Genomic DNA, 17,939 nt, shown 5'->3' with positions numbered 1-17,939 from the left:
AGTCATTTTCCAGGACTAGGTGGAGAATCCAATTACTTCTTTGGGGATGGTTTTGATAAGGAATGTGATATGGTTAAAAGCTAAAAGCTCAAAATGTGAGTTTTATCTCTGCTTATTTCATGGTGTAGGCATATACAACTGTTCTGTTTTCATAACTACCGTAGCCTTTAGGTCAAAAAACGTTTCCACCACCCTCACACAGTGATGATAAGCTACCTCTTCTCTCAGTCTGCGCCAACTGCATCTCGGTGAAGTGTCTTGCCCAAGGACACAAAGACTGCTGGTTAGAGGATGTCACATGATGTCACATCCTGCTGCAGCTGTGACAGGAAGGAATAGACCTGTGATTTTAAAAATAAATAAACAAAATGGTTACAGGAAGCTTTGTATCCAGATGATTACTGGGGCCTGGCACCTGAGAGGGAATGGTATTGCTGAAAAGCCTGCATTTCATTAGAATACTGTCACATCTTCGTATCATAGGTCTATATAGGTCTTCGTATAGTGTGCTCTCCTCACTGAGCGAACATCACTTCAAGCTACTAGTCTTGATATGTAATGAAACAGCAAAATGAATGGTGGACGTGCCTAAAGTTAGGCAAAAATAACTCATGACAGTCAGTATGTGCTTATGTGGCTAACTCGCAGGGCATTAGAAAATCTCTAGGGTTGAGTCTGACCTGTGTGCTTGCCTTGTGGGTTGCTGTATTTTTTGTGATCATCCTTTAATAATGAAAAAAAGTTTTCTTCTGGTGAAATGTTTTTAATTGGCAGTGCAACTTTCATATTACAGTCCACAGATTCGAAATAACATGCACAAATATAGAAAAAACCTGGTGGGTGTAGTATCATTAAAACTTTATTTAGACCTTGCTAAAATGTTTTCAAGTGTCTGGATAAGGAAGACGCATTATAGGGTTAGCCCATTAAGTTAAGCTGCTGCATAGTGACTCATTAAAAAGTCCACACATGGCTTATTACTTGATCTCCCCACAGTCCACAATGACTATCCTCTTGAGCACTCCGCCGTCGTGTAAACCAAAGGATTCCATTTTGGTAACGACATCCAAGCCTTCCTTTACCTGACCGAACACCACATGTTTGCCATCCAGCCTTAGACAGACAGACAGACAGACACTGGGGTAAGTCATTAGTGTGAGGTTACTGTGGAAGTACAGCAGACCAGTAATTACCATTCAGTTGTCTTGGTACAGATGAAAAACTGAGAGCCGTTCGTGTGGGGTCCTGAATTTGCCATCGAAAGTATACCTCCAGAGAAAGAGCAAAGTTTAAAGAAATTAAGCTGTGAGCACAAACTCTCATGTAACTGGACAGAGCGGACTGGCATGGTATGACAAATATGAAGTAAAGATGATAAAAATGTTCTCGTAAGACCATTCAATAAAAAGGTGAATGACCCAGGAGGTGAAAAAGTTCAATTGAGATGTTTTGTGCAGGATGAGGCAGCACGCTCTGCCATCTAGTGGAGGTTAAGCTGTACTGTCGAACTGAAGCTGAAAATGGTGCAAATATGACAGCTTTGTAAAGTGAAAGGTCGTCTGTACAAAAAACACTATTTATGTTGAACAAAGCTGCTCTTATCTAACTGGGATGACATTTATGGTCCAAAATATTGACATCCTACCTGGTGCAGTGTGCTTTAACTTAAAGTTTTCATCTTTAAATGTGGTTCCATAGATAGACTTTCCTCCTGTCCCGTTATTATTGGTGAAGTCTCCTCCCTGCAAAGCGATACAGAAGTATAAATAATCTAACATGGGGCTGTATCTCATGCATGAGGGTTTTTATACCTGACACATGAATTCGGGGATAATCCTGTGGAACACACAGCCTTTATATCCAAAGCCATGTTCTCCAGTGCAAAGACATCGGAAGTTTTCTGTCAGATATGAGGAAATTATCCAGTTAATACATGTGTAATGCATATAAATCTGAATTAAAAAAGTCTTCGGGATTGTAGTGTGGATATACAGACCGGCAGTCTTTGGCACTGTGTCTGCGTATAACTGTAAGTAAAGAAAGAAAGAATCTGACAGGTGAAACCTGTTTGCCCTTACAGTGTGTAACCCATATGTGCAGCAGGCTGACTCACCTCGATGATGACCCTCCCGAGAGGCTCACCGTCCGCCTCCACATCCAGGAACACCACGGGGTTCTGAGCGGGTCCAGACAACAGTCTGACCGCGGCCAGCGCCACGGAGCTGAACCTCAGCCGCTTTTTCACCTGCAACATCGCTCTGCATCTTTACCTTTACCTTCGCCCAGCAGCAGCAGGAGCAGCAGCAGCAGGGCCGAACTTCCGTGTTTACATGTGACGTCACCTGCATGACAAGTGACGCTTACGTCAACAGCGACACCGCGTGGTCGCACAGATACCGCATGAAATTTAACATTAATGCTTGACATTTACTGTACGAACAGCACAGGGCTGTTTTGTTATTGTGTTGTTGAGATAATACGCAATTATATTAATTTACAATATGCAATAAATTATACTTGCATTTATATTATGTTTCTTCACATGGTTCACAGAGAAAATGCGAGATAATGTAAATTATAATAGATCAACTGCCTAAAGGTTATCATCAAGTAGAGAAAAATACTAAAAAATAATAAACGGCGAGGGTAATGTGTTTCGTCTGAATACATATTTATTAGATAAATATTAGGATGTCACATCATCTAACTACATACAGATTTGCAACACTAAAAATCACAATGTTTTCTGACCAGTTTAGAATATGAAATGATTGTACATAGAATGTACAAAACCGAAGAGACAACTGCCACCTGTTGTGCCAATCATTTCAGATTGTACCTTTATAGCAGATTTTGCCAAATTGCATAAAAATTATAAATTTGACAAAGTTTTACAAAGTGTAAATTTGGAAACAGCTGTAGAAAGCCTCCCATGGCTTTGCGTCTCCAAGTCCCAATTTACCTCAAAAGGTTGTGATACTTTAGTAGCACCTTTAGAAAGTACACAGGTCATAGAGAAATACACTGAAGTTGATATTACACAAAGCAAATGTCTTTTTTCTTAGAAACCCTGCGGAGGGATACATAAAGTATTTTACATACATGAACAGGCGTGTTAGAGGTCTGCACAGACAAACACAGACTCATTTTCCCAATCCAATGTGACAGGAGGATGCAAGCTTTACAAATTCTAAATACACTATGCACACTCCTCCTGGAGAAAATGAATACATTTCTGTTAACGTGTCTCTATTTGTCATTTACATTATGTACACATATCTGATCCCCCCAAGCCGCCCACGTCCTGCTCAGAGGGCCTCCAAAAACTCATTTTAGCATATTCATTGCATTCTCTTTTGATTCCCCAACTCATTTTCTGTTGTCTGTGATCAGACAGTACAAACTGTGGTTGGGCAGAGCCCTGAAAGTCAAAGTGGAGCTCTTAGACATGATTTAGTGAAAGCTTAAGTTACACACTGTGTATGGACGAACCGTCTCCATGCTGCAGTGCATTGTCTCAACATAGAAGCAACAGAACGACAGATCCTTCAACGCGGCCCACAGGTGATTCACATAAAGTTACAATCAGAGAGGGACATACAGTATGTTTCCAATTCAAATGTACTGCATACATGTATGTAAACCAAATTAGACCAAACAATCTGGGTAATAACTTAAACATGAAAAAATAGAAAATGTAATTAAAAAAATAGAAAATCCTAATTTTGGAGTAAATTTCAACAATCCCAAAGACACGTTCACATATTAATACAATGGGCAAAGTTCCAATGATACACATCATCATAATTTAAGAACCAGATCTCAGATAACCTCATGGCTGCTTGAATATCATTTTAGGCTAAGATTCAGCTTTCTGATTGTGTCCAAAAAGTAACTCACTGATCGGTTCAAAGCATTGTTTGCGTTAAAAGGGCACACAATAGAAGGCCAGTGGGTTCCTCTCACCAGGGGACGACTGTGTTCATGTGTTGTGCGTACCATGTCGCAGTAATAGAAAGGTCCAGTACTCTACAGACACAAACTATTCACATGGGTATTATATAGAACAGCTCTGGAAACACTGTCGGATCATGCACGGTGTTATTTTTTTTTTCTTCTTCTTTCCCTAAAAGACAGTTTAACAGTAACAAAAGAAAACACCAATACGACCACACGGACACTTATATAAAAAACACAGCCATTTTTGAAAAAAGTTGCCAGAAAAGATGGTGATATCCAGCTTTTAGAAGATAGGACAGCTTTGGTGATGGACAGTAGATCCAGAATGGGGAGATAGTTTAAAAAAATCAAAATCAAAACAAAGATAAAATAATAATAAATATCGATGAAGCACATTTAGGCTGGACGAGGACATCGGAAGCCATTGGCACACATGCACATTAGGAGGGTCGGACGAGGAAGAGCGGGACTATAAATACCGTAGGTGACAGACGGGATGGTAAAAGGAAAGTTTCAAATTAAAAAAAGTGTCTTGATTTCGAGATTTCGAGATTCCGAGATCCCCCCCCCCCACCACATAGATAGAAATTCACACGTCAAAAAAACAAAACAAAACAAAAAAAACATTCAGAAACGCAAACACACGTCATTGTCGTCTTCACTCTGGCTTTTTCCGATCTCTCAGTGCGCGGGCGGAGTTGGTTGAGGTCGTCTTGAAAATCTCAGTCTTACGGGAAAAGCCACATTCGAAACACTCACACCTTTTTTTTATTTGTACATTCGTGCGCACACCAGGAAGTGGGGGTAGAAAACAAAACAAAAGAACAGTTGCGGCATGTGTCTGGAGTTTTTGGAAGAACACATTTGCTGAAAAAAAAAAAAAAAAAAACACTGAACAGTTTCCCTAAAAACAAAAAAAAGCTACACTTCCCCCCCCGTCGGCCATGTTGTTTTTAGACGTGATTATAGCTGCACAGTTTCAAAGTCAAAGAATACCGTTTTGTGTCATTAGTGCCCGCCAAAAAAATGGCCAAGAGAGAAAAGAGGAGATACAGTATATGAGGAACTGGTGCGTCGAATCTTTAGAAAGACAAAAGGAGTGCGCAAAAAATCCAACCACGACTACCGTTAAGTCTCGTAAAAACGTGTAGGCGTCTTTTTGCTTGTGTCGCCCCCTCCGCGTGTATTCCTATGCCATACAGCCGTGGAGGTCTCTGTGAGTGCAAGTGTGCGTGAGCATAGGAAGCCAGTTCGGAGGTTGGCGGTGAGGTGTTTCCTTCTGGAGAGACAAAAAAAAGGCTCCAGCGCGGGAAGAAGGGAAAGACAGCGGGGGAAAAGGAGGAGGCTAATTGTTCTCAAAGAGGGAGAGAAGGTCGTCGTTGCTGTTGGTGGGGAGGTCCGGGGGGTCCAGGTAGGAGAGGAGCTCGTCTGGGTTGGCCAACTCTGGAAGTAGCTGGAGAGAGAGAGAGGGAGGGGGAGAGAAGGAGTTAGTGATTTAGTTTTTAGTCTCTTAGTTTGAGCAAACAAAAAAACTCATGTTGGATGACAAAAAAACATTTAAAATCATATTTGGTAAAGTTGAACTTGTCCCACATGAACAGAGCACAGACCTGTTTCTTACCGCGTCAGTGAAAGTTCAGATCTTTATGTCACACAATTCCTACATTTTCTACCTTTGATTTCAGACGATGTGGTGAAGAATGGGTGTCTCTATTGTCTCTACGCACTTTCTCATAGATGGGATTTATGCCTCTTTAATAGAAGCTGAATCTTTGGGATCTGTTCTTAAAAGAGCTGCTCGAAAGATTGGCTCATTTTTATATACATTAACATTATTTAAGAAACCAGCCATAAGACTAATACATTTTGATAAGAATGACTGATGCTTACATCAGGATTCCTTCTAACGTTTGAAAGGTGTGTTATGTGCTGTAAATAAAACTGTGTGCCACAATGAATGAATAGATATTACAATTGTTAAGTCGAACCATGTCATTTTTCGAGTGAAAAAATGTCACTTGTGGTTTCTGTACAGCTCTTGGGTCATTATATAGAGTTTGCTCAGTTACATTTAACCAGTAGAGGTCGACCAATAGATTGGCTGGTCGAAATAAGGGGCCGATATATGGTTATTTTACAATATTGGCCTAAATAATGTCGATATATTATTCAGGCTTTAATTTGGCCGCCTCTGAGCTGCAGGACCCACAAGTTCAGAGCCGCTACTCCCACCAGGAACATTGACATCATTTTCTGAAATGTTGCATGTGTAAGGGCTGTAGTATAACTTTCAAAAGTAGTTTGGGAGGAAATGTAAGAGTTTGTTCAAACACTTTAGCCTAAGGTATTTGTCTGTATCAATCATACCATGTCTTACGGGCTACAGTCCACATGTATTTCTTGTGCTTCTTGTTGGACTTTCACTGACAGTGGTTTAAATGGGCCAAAAGACCATGACAGTAAACAAGCAGAGAGCTGAATCTTCAAATGTTTGATATGAATACAATTTTGTTTTTAAGATAAACATATTGTAGCTACTATTAGCAGTTAGCCGAGTTTAGCTGTTAGCAGCCTTCTCAGCTTCACAGAGAAGTGAGATTTTTGGGCAGAAATAGTTTGTGTTGCATGGATTAGGTTGGGACAAAGCAGTTTTAGGTGTAGAAGTGTCTCTGTCACAGTCAGACATTATTTTATGGAGCATCAGCCTCAGAAACACCCATATCAGACGACCTTTAATAAACAGACAAAACGAACCGTCTCATGTTTTCAAAAATGAGATCTGAGTGGAAGTGTTCACTTTGGTCACAAACGTCACTACTGTTTCTACAGACGATGGCGGCGTCACCACAGTCTTTATCCACCCAAAGCACAGACACAAATGATGAGTCCACAGCCACAGCACACAAAGCCAAAAGCGCGCAGACTTACATCCAGCGAGGGCTCGGGCATGTCTTGCGCCCCGTGCCCCAACGAGACATCTGACGCGGGGTTAAAACTCAGATCGCTGTGTGGGTGACCGGTGGGACCAGGCTGTTGTTGCTGCTGCTGAGGAGGAGGCTGCGGAGGGGGCTGCGGGGGCGGCTGCGACTGGCGAGGAGGCTGCGATGATTGGCCGCTGTGATGCAAGGGCGGCCCCGATTGGCTGCCGGCATGCGGAGACGCATGCAAGCTCGGCTGCATGGAGCTATGGGTCGGGTCGGGGTGGGACATCTGAGGGGGGGAAGGGGGATGGAGAGGGGTGTGCGTGGGAAAGGAGAAGAAGAAGAAGAAGAAGAGAGTGGAATGAGTCCAGCGTGAATTATGTGGAACGGGGACTTTAAAGTGGAGCTGGGCGCAGGAGACATGTACAGCTGCAACGTTAGACGCCGATATGAGCATGTGAGCGTGAGTGAGCACACATGCTGCTACGGGACAGGCTGCACCTCCACTCCCAATGACAAGAGGCCTTTGTACTGAGGGAGACAGGTGTGGGCTCAGAGAAGATATTCAGTGATTTGGAATGGCTACTTTGTCATACTTTGAGCCATGTTCTTATAAAAAGCAGTCTTTGAAGTTTGTCAAACCACATGTGCTTCATATAGTGCAGCTCAGTTTTAGTCCTGGTATAAACTTGGCTCACACTCAATTCAGACCAGGGGTTCCCAAAACTTTTCAGGCCGTTGCACTCGATTCACGACCCCCACTTTAAAAGGTATTGGTGCATATAATAATATCAAACAGCAAAATTATGAAAAAAAGAGAGCAAAGAATATGGAATTGGAATATGCTATTTGACATTTATACACCACTATATAGATGTATCATATATAGATGTATATTAATCTTCTAGATAACATTTGGCCGTGTAGTTTTCTCTTCTTTAGCCCTGAACAGTCAGTCATTACTTCAAGGGCTAAATATTCTCATATAAAGTTCACAGTTTTTCATCACTGACGTAGCCGCAAAGGTAAAACTGTACTCACTACCTCACTCATGGCGTGGCTGAGGGGCTTGTCCTGGGGCAGCAGACCTCCAGGGAGGTCAGGGGGGTGGGACAGCGTGGGTCCGTGCATGAAGTCGCTCATGGGGGGGCCACCCCCTGGCCCTCCCCCAACTCCTCCTGACGGGTTCCCGTGAGGGAAGTCAAAGCTCCCCGGCCCATGGTAACTGTTACCTACAAAACAAGGACAACAACATTAGTTCTAATTTCTTCCCAGTAATTGGATCCACAAACTTCCCTTATTAAGCGTTCAATCTGACAACAATAATACACATCCAATGAATCACCTGAAACGTTATGCCTGTTTTGGTTTTATGTTGAAAGGCCAAGCTAACTACAGTTACTGAGGTGCAGTGAAAGCAGCCTCTGTTGTTGAAGTGTAAAATCTCACCAATCTCATACACAAACTAATACTGTGATGCCTTTGCAGACTTACCGTGTCCCGGGTAGTCTCCTCCGTTGCCGCTGCCGTGTTGTCCTGGGTGCGTGGGATACGGACTGGGCCCCTGGCCTCCAGGACCCGGCCCGGGCCCCAGCTGTGCGATCATGTCCAACACGTTGGGCATGGTCATCTGACTGGGGCTCATGGTCTTGAAGCGTTTGGCCAGGGGTCCGTCCGGGTCCTCTTTGATGTGCAGTTCCGATTTGATGGGCACCGGTCTCCAACTACACGTGGGGTCGATGGTCACCTCCTCGAACTCCGAACTGCGATCAGAGGAGAGGATACTGGTAATGGTCAAGCCCAATAGAAAAACACTGAGAGATTAGGAGCAAGTCTTACTTTTGGATGGCATTGAGTATTCCCCACATGTACTGGTCCACCTCCAAACCTTCTAGTAACGCCGTTTTACTGAAAGGACAAAAGGCCACGTTTAATACTGTATTCTAAAAATGACAAACAAATAAAAATACTGCAGGACCTGTGAGTATTCACGGCCATTGTAAACGTTCAGTCCCACATATTTGCTTGTAAAAACACTTTCTCAGGGATAAATATCGAGTTTGTGATAAATCGCGATATTTTTGCAGCACGATACGATACTCATAATGCTGATACTTTTGATGATGTATATTAAGGAGCAACGTCATGCATGTGAATGAGGCTGCAGTCACAGTCCTTTAATAGAGGACAAATAATGGTGAAAAATCAGGACAGTAGAGGGCAGTACTGCATATTTAAATAGCTGAACACTGTCACACACATACATTACTTTAATGATAGTGTTTCTAATTATATAAGATGGACTCATGTTTAATGTTCACTTTCGGACACAGTGAATGAAGTGATCTGCCTCTACTTAAACGGCCCAAGTCAAGTATCATTGATTTATTTATGAAAAAGGAGCAAAGCCCATGAAAACAAATGTAAATCATAAAAATGGAGCTTGTAGTTTAGTGCAATATATATATAAAAAAACAAAGGTTAAAAATGGCATGTTTCTTAAATAATAGTGATGTATTGTAGGTTATTATGTACTACAATACATCGATTATCTCCGCATAGGCATGTTGTGAGGCTATTGTCATCGTGAGTCATGTATCGTGCATCGTATCGAATCATGACTTAATAAACAAAACATACAGTAAATGTAAAAACTAAAATGGCCACTGACTTGCATACAGGACACCTCCACGTCCCCCTCTCACAGTTGAGCTGAAGGTACGACTCCAGATCGAAGCACTGCGGACACAAAACAGCACAAATGTCAAATACAGAATCCTGTCCCGGCTCATAATCTTACAGGGCACAGGGCACGCTCCCTGACTGACCTGGACGTGTTTGCAGTCGTGTCCCCGCGCCGGGAGCTGGATCCGTCTGAAGGTGATGGGACACTTTAGGGACACTTTGATGGCCGTCTGCTCCACGCCGTCCTCTCCGTTCAGAGTGGTGCTGCCCGCCGACGCCGCTACGCTGCTGAAGTTCCTCTTAACTGGAAAGACACAAGATGAAATTCAGCGCTTCATTCCAAAACGGGACAACATTGCTAAATCGTAGTTTATTTCTCATTGAAGAGGAAGCCTTTGACTCTAAAACAGAAAAGCACTGCACAATAATTGAACATTTCTGCTCATATACAGCTGATAAAACAGGAGCAGTTTGAGCAGGTGCTGTGATTAAGAAGCGCAGTGGCATATTAAGTGGCGTGGGAGGCAGAGTGGAGCTCACTTTTGGTGATGCAGTGCTCGGCGGGCAGCAGTCTCTTCTTGAGCAGCCCCTGGAGGACGGAGCGCACAGATGGCCGGTGCACCAGCTGCAGCACAAACAGGTGGGACTGCAACACAAGGAGGAGCGCACAATCGCACATCAACCACCGGCAGTTTGGGCTTTCACCGACGGAGGCATGAATCTGACTGCGCTAAAATGTGAAGGTAAGAAAGTGAAAGTGTTGTGACTCACGCAGCAGCAGGCGGTGACGGTGATCTGGATGGTGTTCCTCCCCGGCTGGCACACGTGTTTGAGGTGCAGGGGCTTGTGGGACGTCTTGTTGTCCCCTCGCTCGATGGTGAGGGGCGTGGCGTTGACGCTGACCTGCACCGACGCCGGCCAGTTGGTGTTCATCTGCCGGTCTTCGTGGTGGTAGCACTTGAACTGCAGCTCCAAGTCCGACCTGGAGGCGCACACGTTTGTCATTAAGACTGCACTCGGCTTCATCATCGGCATCACCTTCTATTGCAATAGCACAAAACCACCAGGCCTAGATCAAGAACTAATCAGGAATGGTGTACAATAGATCTTCACAGGGCTAAATCTGTGGTTCCCAACTGGAACGGCACCAGGACGCAGGTAGTGTTTTGGTACTTATTGAAAGAAGTGCTACATGATGTCTAAACTGGGTGCAAGAAAAGAGTGCAGTCTTGGCTCAATCCAAAGAAAACCGTAAGTTTAATGCGACTGTGCGTGTTTTGTCACCTCCACATGAGCGTCTGGTGGACGGAGGGCCGGAGGTGGAAGACGTGGTTACTGACAGCCAGGTTGTGCTCCAATCGGAAAGGCTCCAACACCACACCGTCCCGGACCGGGAACGTCAGCCGCAGCTCTTCGTTGGGATTAACTGTGACGAGAATCACAAAGGGCATTTATTTAGCGGTTACGTGCATAATCTTTTGTTCCAAGACAGGACAAAACGATAAGAATGTGTCAAAAATAACGAGGTAAGAAAAACCTACTTGGAGGGGGCGGAAGCGCGGTCATATTTGGTTTCATGTCAGGGGGGAAAGGGGGTTTGACGTCCTGGTTTGGCGACAGGTATGGGGGTATACTGCTTCCTGGGGTCATGGGGGGCGTTGGGTTCCCAGGGACAGGCGAGTGAGGGTAGCTGCCCGGCCGGGGCTGCGTGAAAGACAAACAAATACACATCTGAACATGACCGCTTTCATACATTCAGAATTAAAAGTACAAAAAGAGTTCCATCACTAAGTCAGTTTTGGATATCAAGGAAACATACCCCATTCCCTTGGCCATAAGAGTAACCTCCTCCAGAGAAACTGTTGCTCTGACCATTAAAAGGCTCAGGCTACAAATTTGAAAACATGCGATTAGTTTAGTGCCACGTCAATCTGTTTGCTTTTTTGTGAAGACTAATGGATTTTCTCACAATTATAAATGCCAACAAAGGCGGATTGAGAACTGGAACGGCGGCTCACCTTATAGTACTGGCCCATTGGCACACCAGGGGGGTACTGGCCTTGCCCCGGCTGCCCTGGCATCCTCTGCCCGGGGTAGTTTGGAGAAGGGAGCGGCCTGGACGCGTTGGACGAGCCGTACTGTCCTTGCTGAGGTGGGAACTGGCTGTTGGGTCCGTATTGTTGTCCCCCGTAACCTCCCTGAAAGGAACGGGACAACAGTTAAGACGTCCTTGGAGAAGTTAGCGTCATGAAGAAGCAGAGGGCTGCACTCACCTCTCCGGGATACGGCCTCTTCATCCCCTGCATGGGCATGCCCTGTCTGGGACCGCCGGGGTAGCCCTGCTGGGGCATCCTCTGGCCGTGCCCGCCAAAGGGGCTCATGCCGGGCGCCCGGACCTGGTTCATGCCCATGGGAGGCCCGCTCATGTTGGGGTTGTTCATGCCTGGGCCCATGTTACCCGGGTTCATTCCTCCGGGGGGCGCTCTGGGACCCGGCTGGTTCATGAACTGGCTGTTGTAGGCTTGTGTGGGGCCCATTTGAAACGAAGAACACAGCTGGAGGAAAAGAAGAGGAGTTAAAGTGATAGTTTGTAAGTTTGCAAAGTGAAGGGAGATAGAGTCAAAGTTGAAAGTAAACCATCAAATTCGTCCCCTCTTTAACCAGAAAGTCCTTCTTAGTTCGCATAATGAGTAGAATTTTCAGAAGTAAACAATTAAGCCCCTCCCCCTCCCCTCCTGATTGGACCTGACAGGCTGGCTCACAGGAAAAGCTCGTCTCATTGGTCAACGCGGGAGGATACTACACGGATTAATTCCTGAGATCCGGGAAGGACGAACTTTACAAAAAAAAATATACAGTATATATATTACTTACTTTACAATAAATTGCAAATCCAAGTGGTCGCATTGGCACAAAATTTGTAAAACATTTACACTTAAAGGTGCATTCTGCAACTTTTTGCGTGGGGAAAAAAAGTTGATATTTGTGTGTATTTGACCTTGTGGTGACACAGTGGCTGTATGAGTGGTCAGCATGACACCTTTACCTGCTCTCTACAATGCTCCAGGTTTGTTGTTTTGTAGGTTTTATTGTGAGAAGGTCCGTCAGCACCAAAAACCTGCCAATCCTGATCCTAGAGACCACTGTGATGGACAGCCACCATGCTGACCACTCATACCAGGTCACTACAAGGTCAAATACACACAAATATCAACTTTTATTTCACATAAAAAGTTGCATAGTGCATCTTTAACTGTGCTTAGATTTAGTTTATCAAGACGAATTTGTTGATATAACGTTTATAGCCTGATCTATTGAGAATTTAGCTAAAACTAAAAAAGAAAGACCGGAAAACATTTTTTGTTTGCTTTTCTCCTCAGTAATAGTTTATTTAAATATTAAATAAGAATTGTATTAAAAATGTAGGTAAGATGTCACCAAATAACCCAATGAATTTATACCTGGCTCAATCCATACGTCGGTTTTTGTCTTGACTTACTATACTTTTTGTGTGTGTATCCATGTAATATCTTGAATGTATGTAAATGCACTCCTGTTCCCCTGCAGTGTCTGGCCTTTGATTCCCAGCAGGGTGCGAGACGCTCCTATAGCCTATACATATTTGCTATGAGAGCTCCAGTCTGTTCACAGCTGCAGCGCGCTCATACCTGTCCGTACTGATTCATGTCTTTGTTCTGGGTCTCCTGCAGCGCTGCCACGGTGGCGGTTGCCGTGGCTGTTGCCGTGGCAGCGGCGGCGGCGACAGCAGCAGCTGCAGCGGCGGCGGCCGGCTGTGTGAAGTCACCGGTAGGCCGAGTGTGGGACGTCATGCCCATCCCTCCGGGGGCCGAGTTTGGACCTGCGGAGTAACTGCACAGGAGATACAGTCCGTCAGCGCTCGTGACTTTGTTCGATTACGAGAAGGTTATTTACTTTGTTAGCAGTTACAGTTCATCATCGCATGGCTTTGTGCAAGATGAAAATGCAAATAGACAGACTATATAGTATTTGCATTTTGCTCTTGCTCAAAGCCTAAGTCTTACAGTACAAATAAAAGATGGAGAACATAATAAAAAATACAAATAACATAAGTAACTAATGAGTCAATTGTTGATGACTCTCCAGTGGTATCTTTAAATCAGGTCATGTGGCTGCAGCAGTGAATGGTCAGCTCGGGTTACCTGCTGCTGTATCCCCCGGGGCCTCCTGGGTAGCCCGGCCGGCCGTACATGCCCTGCTGCATGTAGCCCTGGCTGGACCCTCCTTTGTTTGGAAACTGCTGCTGCTGTGCGTTGAACTGCGGCGAGCTCATGCCTCCCCCGCTGCCCGACATCCCTGTGCCCATCGGGTTACCTCCGGGGTTCATGGGGTTGTTACTGTTAGCCATAGGGTTCCCCAAAACCTATGAGAGCATAGTCAAATACATGAAAGCGTCTACAGTGATGAGGAGTAATTGAATTCATCTCTCGGCTGGCGGCGCGCTAATGAAGCTGTACCTGGCTCTGCGTAGTGTTGGTGACACCCCACACTGTCGTAACCACGGACAAAGACCCGGGAGGCTGGTTAGTGTTCTGCTGCCAGGGCACAGAGTCATAGGGAAAGGACCCATCACTGCAGAGAAGAGCAAAGGAGACAAACGTTTGATGAAACTATTAGAAACAATTATTAAAAACAAAAAAAGTCAGGGATATGAAGTAACCATGTTCAAATCGAATACATATATATGTTGATTTATTACATGTGAAACTTGTTTACATTTCTCCTGGTGCAAATTGCTAGCCTGAGAACCAGACTCACCACTGTACCAGCGAGTGAGTCTGGTCACTGCACCATCAATTCCATTTCCCACACCAGTACATATGCAAGCAATGCGGGCGTCTGCCGTTGATGCGGTGTTATTAGCGGTTTTGCGGGGGGACTTCCCTCAATATCAATTGGTATTGAAGTCTGGTGAAGTCTTCTTTCACCAGGCTAGCATATTGCTGGGAAAAATCTGCTACATTTGTGCAGCTGGTGTATCTAGACTGAGATGCATCAACAAAGTTTAAATATCACCAACACAACACAAGTGTCAGATAAATATTTGGAGAGTGAATGCCTATTAATATCATTGCACTTGTTAGAGAATTAACAATGGTGTTGGAGAGGATAGATGAAGAATAGGCAGCATTCTGGATGTCTCATACAGGAGAAGTTTATTTACCATCGGCACGGGACCCGGAGACATGAACTCGAGACATTGCGCTAGTCCTACCGTTCAAGTCTGTCTATGCTTCCACAGTAGAGGGATAAATCTCGAGCCACTCGGTCGACTGTTCGGGGCGAGTGTAGGACCCCCCAGTGTAAATCCGCACTCCGCAGCTCCGCTTTCTCCAGTGTGGCCATTAAACAGTGGAATATATTGCCAACAGAGCTGACCACATGTGTAAATTTTAACACTTTTTCACACCAGGCTAAAAAATGGCTTATTTTAAAACAAACTTGTTCCCATAATGTCCTGTAATTGGTGTGTGTGCAACAGTGTGCAATTTAATGCTTTGGAATGAATGAAGTGTGTGTTGATTTTAATGCTGTTTTTGGGGACATGTATTATTCTGTATTAGTATTTTTATGACTTTGTTGACATCAGTCTGCCCAGGGACTGCAGGTGGAAATTAGCACAAGTGCTATAACCTGGTACAATGCATCTCTCCCTTTGAGGTTAATGTATATTGTACACTGTCCCTGTTCAAATACATAAATAAACTTAACTAAATACCCTCTCAGAGCGTCATACTGATATGCAAGCAAACAGTGGCTGAGAGTCTGAGCACCAGTCAAGGCTATGACAGAGATTGTACGACTTTACAGCTTGACCCAGTATGATAAATAGTGATTTAATGTTATCCTCAAACAGCACTAAACTTTACACTTCATTGGTGTCTGTAGGAAAAGTCTGTTGTAATCTAGTTTTAAGGTCCACTTCCATGTTTCCATCCAACATTGACATGCTGCCCCCTGCTGGACACTAGGCCCTGTGAACGCAATGACTTCTATACGATACTTTTATGAAACAGTTGGTTTAGTTTTTAAATCTAAAGATATAAAATACAATTTTGTATTTGCATCGCCAAACTCCATCTCAAGTGAGCTTGGTTAACAGGGGCGTGTCCAGATATTTATTTTTCACAGCCTTCAGGTAAACCTACATACACATTGTTGCTCACTTACTAAAATTGTTTTATGATAACTAATCATACTTTTCTGAGTGGGGTGGCACATTTCTGGACTCGCCCCTGTTGGATAAATAATACATAGTTTGCTCAAAATAAGGCGAATGTTAAGTAAACCATGTAACGATGTGATGAAAGTATGTTTGATGAATGCTTTTCGAGTTCGAGAAGTACTGCAATGTTCAGAATTCAGTTTTCCATTGGAAAATGACAAATATGCAAGTCCGTTTGACATGTTAGACTCCTTAAACTATCCTGGGATGGGCCGGGGGCCAGGGAGCGGGGAAAGAACTGCTGATTTTGGAGAGGCGCTTGTTTTTGTTCAGAGGTTTTTGGCCTTTTGGACTGAACAGCGTGTTCAATATTTCCTCATAAAGCTCGAACACCATCCCAAGATCCTCGGCAGACGCAAACAGAGCACTTGGCTGGAGTCTCTATCTCAATCACAAGCACAAAATGTTCCACAAAGCATTACTTCACTTCTCCGTATGTCCACGGCCCCTCCACCCTGAATCTCCTCCACTGTTTTCGCACACGAGGGCGGGTTTTCAAACTGACACGCTTTAGCACTTCGTCTCCCAGAAAAATACTTAAGCTGGCTCCAGTTCAAATCAGCGTAATGATTCAAGGGGCCGGGCTGGTATAACAAGGCGAGAGTGCGTCTTTAAATATCCCGCTATTGATCCCAAAGTCTTCCAGGAACTAAGGAGCTGACAATCACAGAGAGGATACATTCTTCAGTCTGGGCAATAAGGGGAGACGGAGCCATTTGGGAGGAAGTTTTACAAGCAATATGTCACACTACTTCAAGTTAAAGTGTAACATTTCATCAAGTAAAATACAAGCGCTAAAATCATACGGGTGTTTTCATGTTTAGTTTCAATAAGCAATGGCAAAAATATAGCATTGTCAGTGTCCAGCTAAGCATTAGCGTTTGGAACAAATCTAGAATGTTTCGCAATGTGGCTTTGATAAATAATTGAAAAGGAACACTAGATTGTGTTGAAGTGTTTTTTTAATTTTATTTTTTATGAAAATAAAAAGGAATTTGTTAACAATTGAGAGAAAAGCCTTTTGACTAATTTTGACTGGACAACTAAAATGTGACATTTGCAAATGAGAGGCACTGTTTTCTCATTAGTTACTTCACATTCCTTTTGTTATTTCTTTATTTACTAGCTGAGACCCGGCCTTCGGCCGGGCCTCGCTAGTTTCCACATTTGATGGTCTGAGATTATGAGTTATTACAAAGAAATGTCCAAGCCGTCACACAGTTCAGCTGTAGACCAGTGGTTCCCAACCCATTCCAAAAACTATGGCCACTACAAATGTTTAAAATAATTAATGCTAAAAATAATGTCAAACCAACTGCAATTAGAGTGTTTGATGCACCCGTACTCCTTTCTTATAAACTACAACCACAATATGTTCGCTAAAAGGGAGTAGAATTGAAGAGACAGTGGAATAAGCATGGATCAATATTAGGGGTTCAGCTCTAACGGTTCGGTTCACGGTGCAGGACCCGTGTTTTGGTCCATCACGGTAGTGTACAATGTAAAAAAAAAATAAGTTGGTTTTGAACTGAAATAGCCTAATGATCGTTGTTAGACAGTATTGATAACCTTACAATAAAATTGGCAATGCATTCAAAGCAGCTTTAGAATGAAATGTACCTCTGGGCTCACAATACGTGAAAGCAAATGACACACATCACCCTGTGTGCGCGCGCACACACAGACACGCACGCACACACAGACACGCACGCACACACCGCCCTGTTGTGATGCACGCGCGCACACATACACGCACCGACGCACCCACAAATGCGCGCACGCGCACACACACACATCGCCCTGTGTGGATGCGCGCACACGCACGGCAGTCAGATCGCGTGCATTCGCGTTGTTGTGACGGCGGGTTGTCCTCGGACAGCAGCACCGCGGTCCATATGGAGCCGTGGTCAATGCCCTCGGGCGGCGGGACCGCAACGTGGGGGCCGGCACCACGCACAAACTCACTACTGTCGCCAGGCTTCCTGATGTTCCCAAACGGTCTCCCATCCCAGTCCTAACCAGGCCCTTCCCTGCTTAGCTTCGGAGGAACGGTCTCCCATCCCAGTCCTAACCAGGCCCGTCCCTGCTTAGCTTCAAAGTCGGTATGG

The 17,939-nt window shown here is 44.3% G+C and overlaps 2 protein-coding genes across 8 annotated transcripts in view; both read right to left on the bottom strand.

The window, feature by feature from the left end:
• Positions 1 to 776: 776 nt before the first annotated feature.
• Positions 777 to 2,295, bottom strand: ppifa (peptidylprolyl isomerase Fa). The gene is made up of 6 exons (XM_079560203.1): positions 2,114 to 2,295; positions 1,997 to 2,027; positions 1,812 to 1,900; positions 1,646 to 1,742; positions 1,194 to 1,269; positions 777 to 1,113 (listed from the first exon to the last, which is right to left on the bottom strand). Exons 1-6 carry the CDS (start codon positions 2,252 to 2,254, stop codon positions 978 to 980), a joined length of 570 nt encoding a protein of 189 aa, XP_079416329.1. The 5' UTR covers positions 2,255 to 2,295; the 3' UTR covers positions 777 to 977.
• A 955-nt stretch (positions 2,296 to 3,250) lies between these two features.
• The window catches only part of zmiz1a (zinc finger, MIZ-type containing 1a), a 203,508-nt gene continuing 188,819 nt past the window's right edge, over positions 3,251 to 17,939 (bottom strand). For 5 of the 7 annotated variants that reach the window (XM_079559888.1, XM_079559886.1, XM_079559889.1 and 2 more), the window contains 17 exons: positions 14,063 to 14,177; positions 13,748 to 13,968; positions 13,235 to 13,436; positions 11,840 to 12,121; positions 11,585 to 11,764; positions 11,386 to 11,454; positions 11,108 to 11,270; positions 10,851 to 10,992; positions 10,338 to 10,548; positions 10,107 to 10,212; positions 9,710 to 9,870; positions 9,553 to 9,620; positions 8,721 to 8,789; positions 8,376 to 8,644; positions 7,923 to 8,113; positions 6,889 to 7,170; positions 3,251 to 5,413 (listed from right to left, as the gene is read on the bottom strand). In XM_079559888.1, the coding sequence (XP_079416014.1) occupies positions 5,306 to 5,413; positions 6,889 to 7,170; positions 7,923 to 8,113; positions 8,376 to 8,644; positions 8,721 to 8,789; positions 9,553 to 9,620; positions 9,710 to 9,870; positions 10,107 to 10,212; positions 10,338 to 10,548; positions 10,851 to 10,992; positions 11,108 to 11,270; positions 11,386 to 11,454; positions 11,585 to 11,764; positions 11,840 to 12,121; positions 13,235 to 13,436; positions 13,748 to 13,968; positions 14,063 to 14,177 (2,839 nt within the window). In that variant the 3' untranslated portion in view covers positions 3,251 to 5,305. The remainder of the gene's footprint in view (positions 5,414 to 6,888; positions 7,171 to 7,922; positions 8,114 to 8,375; positions 8,645 to 8,720; positions 8,790 to 9,552; positions 9,621 to 9,709; positions 9,871 to 10,106; positions 10,213 to 10,337; positions 10,549 to 10,850; positions 10,993 to 11,107; positions 11,271 to 11,385; positions 11,455 to 11,584; positions 11,765 to 11,839; positions 12,122 to 13,234; positions 13,437 to 13,747; positions 13,969 to 14,062; positions 14,178 to 17,939) is intronic. The other 2 variants (XM_079559891.1, XM_079559890.1) reach the window with 2 other exon arrangements.

This window comes from Gobius niger (assembly GCF_951799975.1).
Source record: "Gobius niger genome assembly, chromosome: 7".
NCBI classification, from domain to species: Eukaryota; Metazoa; Chordata; class Actinopteri; order Gobiiformes; family Gobiidae; genus Gobius; species Gobius niger.
The sequence above is the reverse complement of the archived record's forward strand: the minus strand, read 5'-3'. Positions and strand labels throughout refer to the sequence as shown.

Excerpts from the sequence above, each read along its gene's own strand:
- ppifa (XM_079560203.1), bottom strand. The coding sequence starts at position 2,254 with ATGTTGCAGGTGAAAAAGCGGCTGAGGTTCAGCTCCGTGGCGCTGGCC. Across the intron at positions 1,901-1,996 it reads CACAGTGCCAAAGACTGCCG|AAAACTTCCGATGTCTTTGC; the intron begins GTCTGTATATCC and ends CATATCTGACAG. Across the intron at positions 1,270-1,645 it reads GTTAAAGCACACTGCACCAG|GTATACTTTCGATGGCAAAT; the intron begins GTAGGATGTCAA and ends CTTTCTCTGGAG.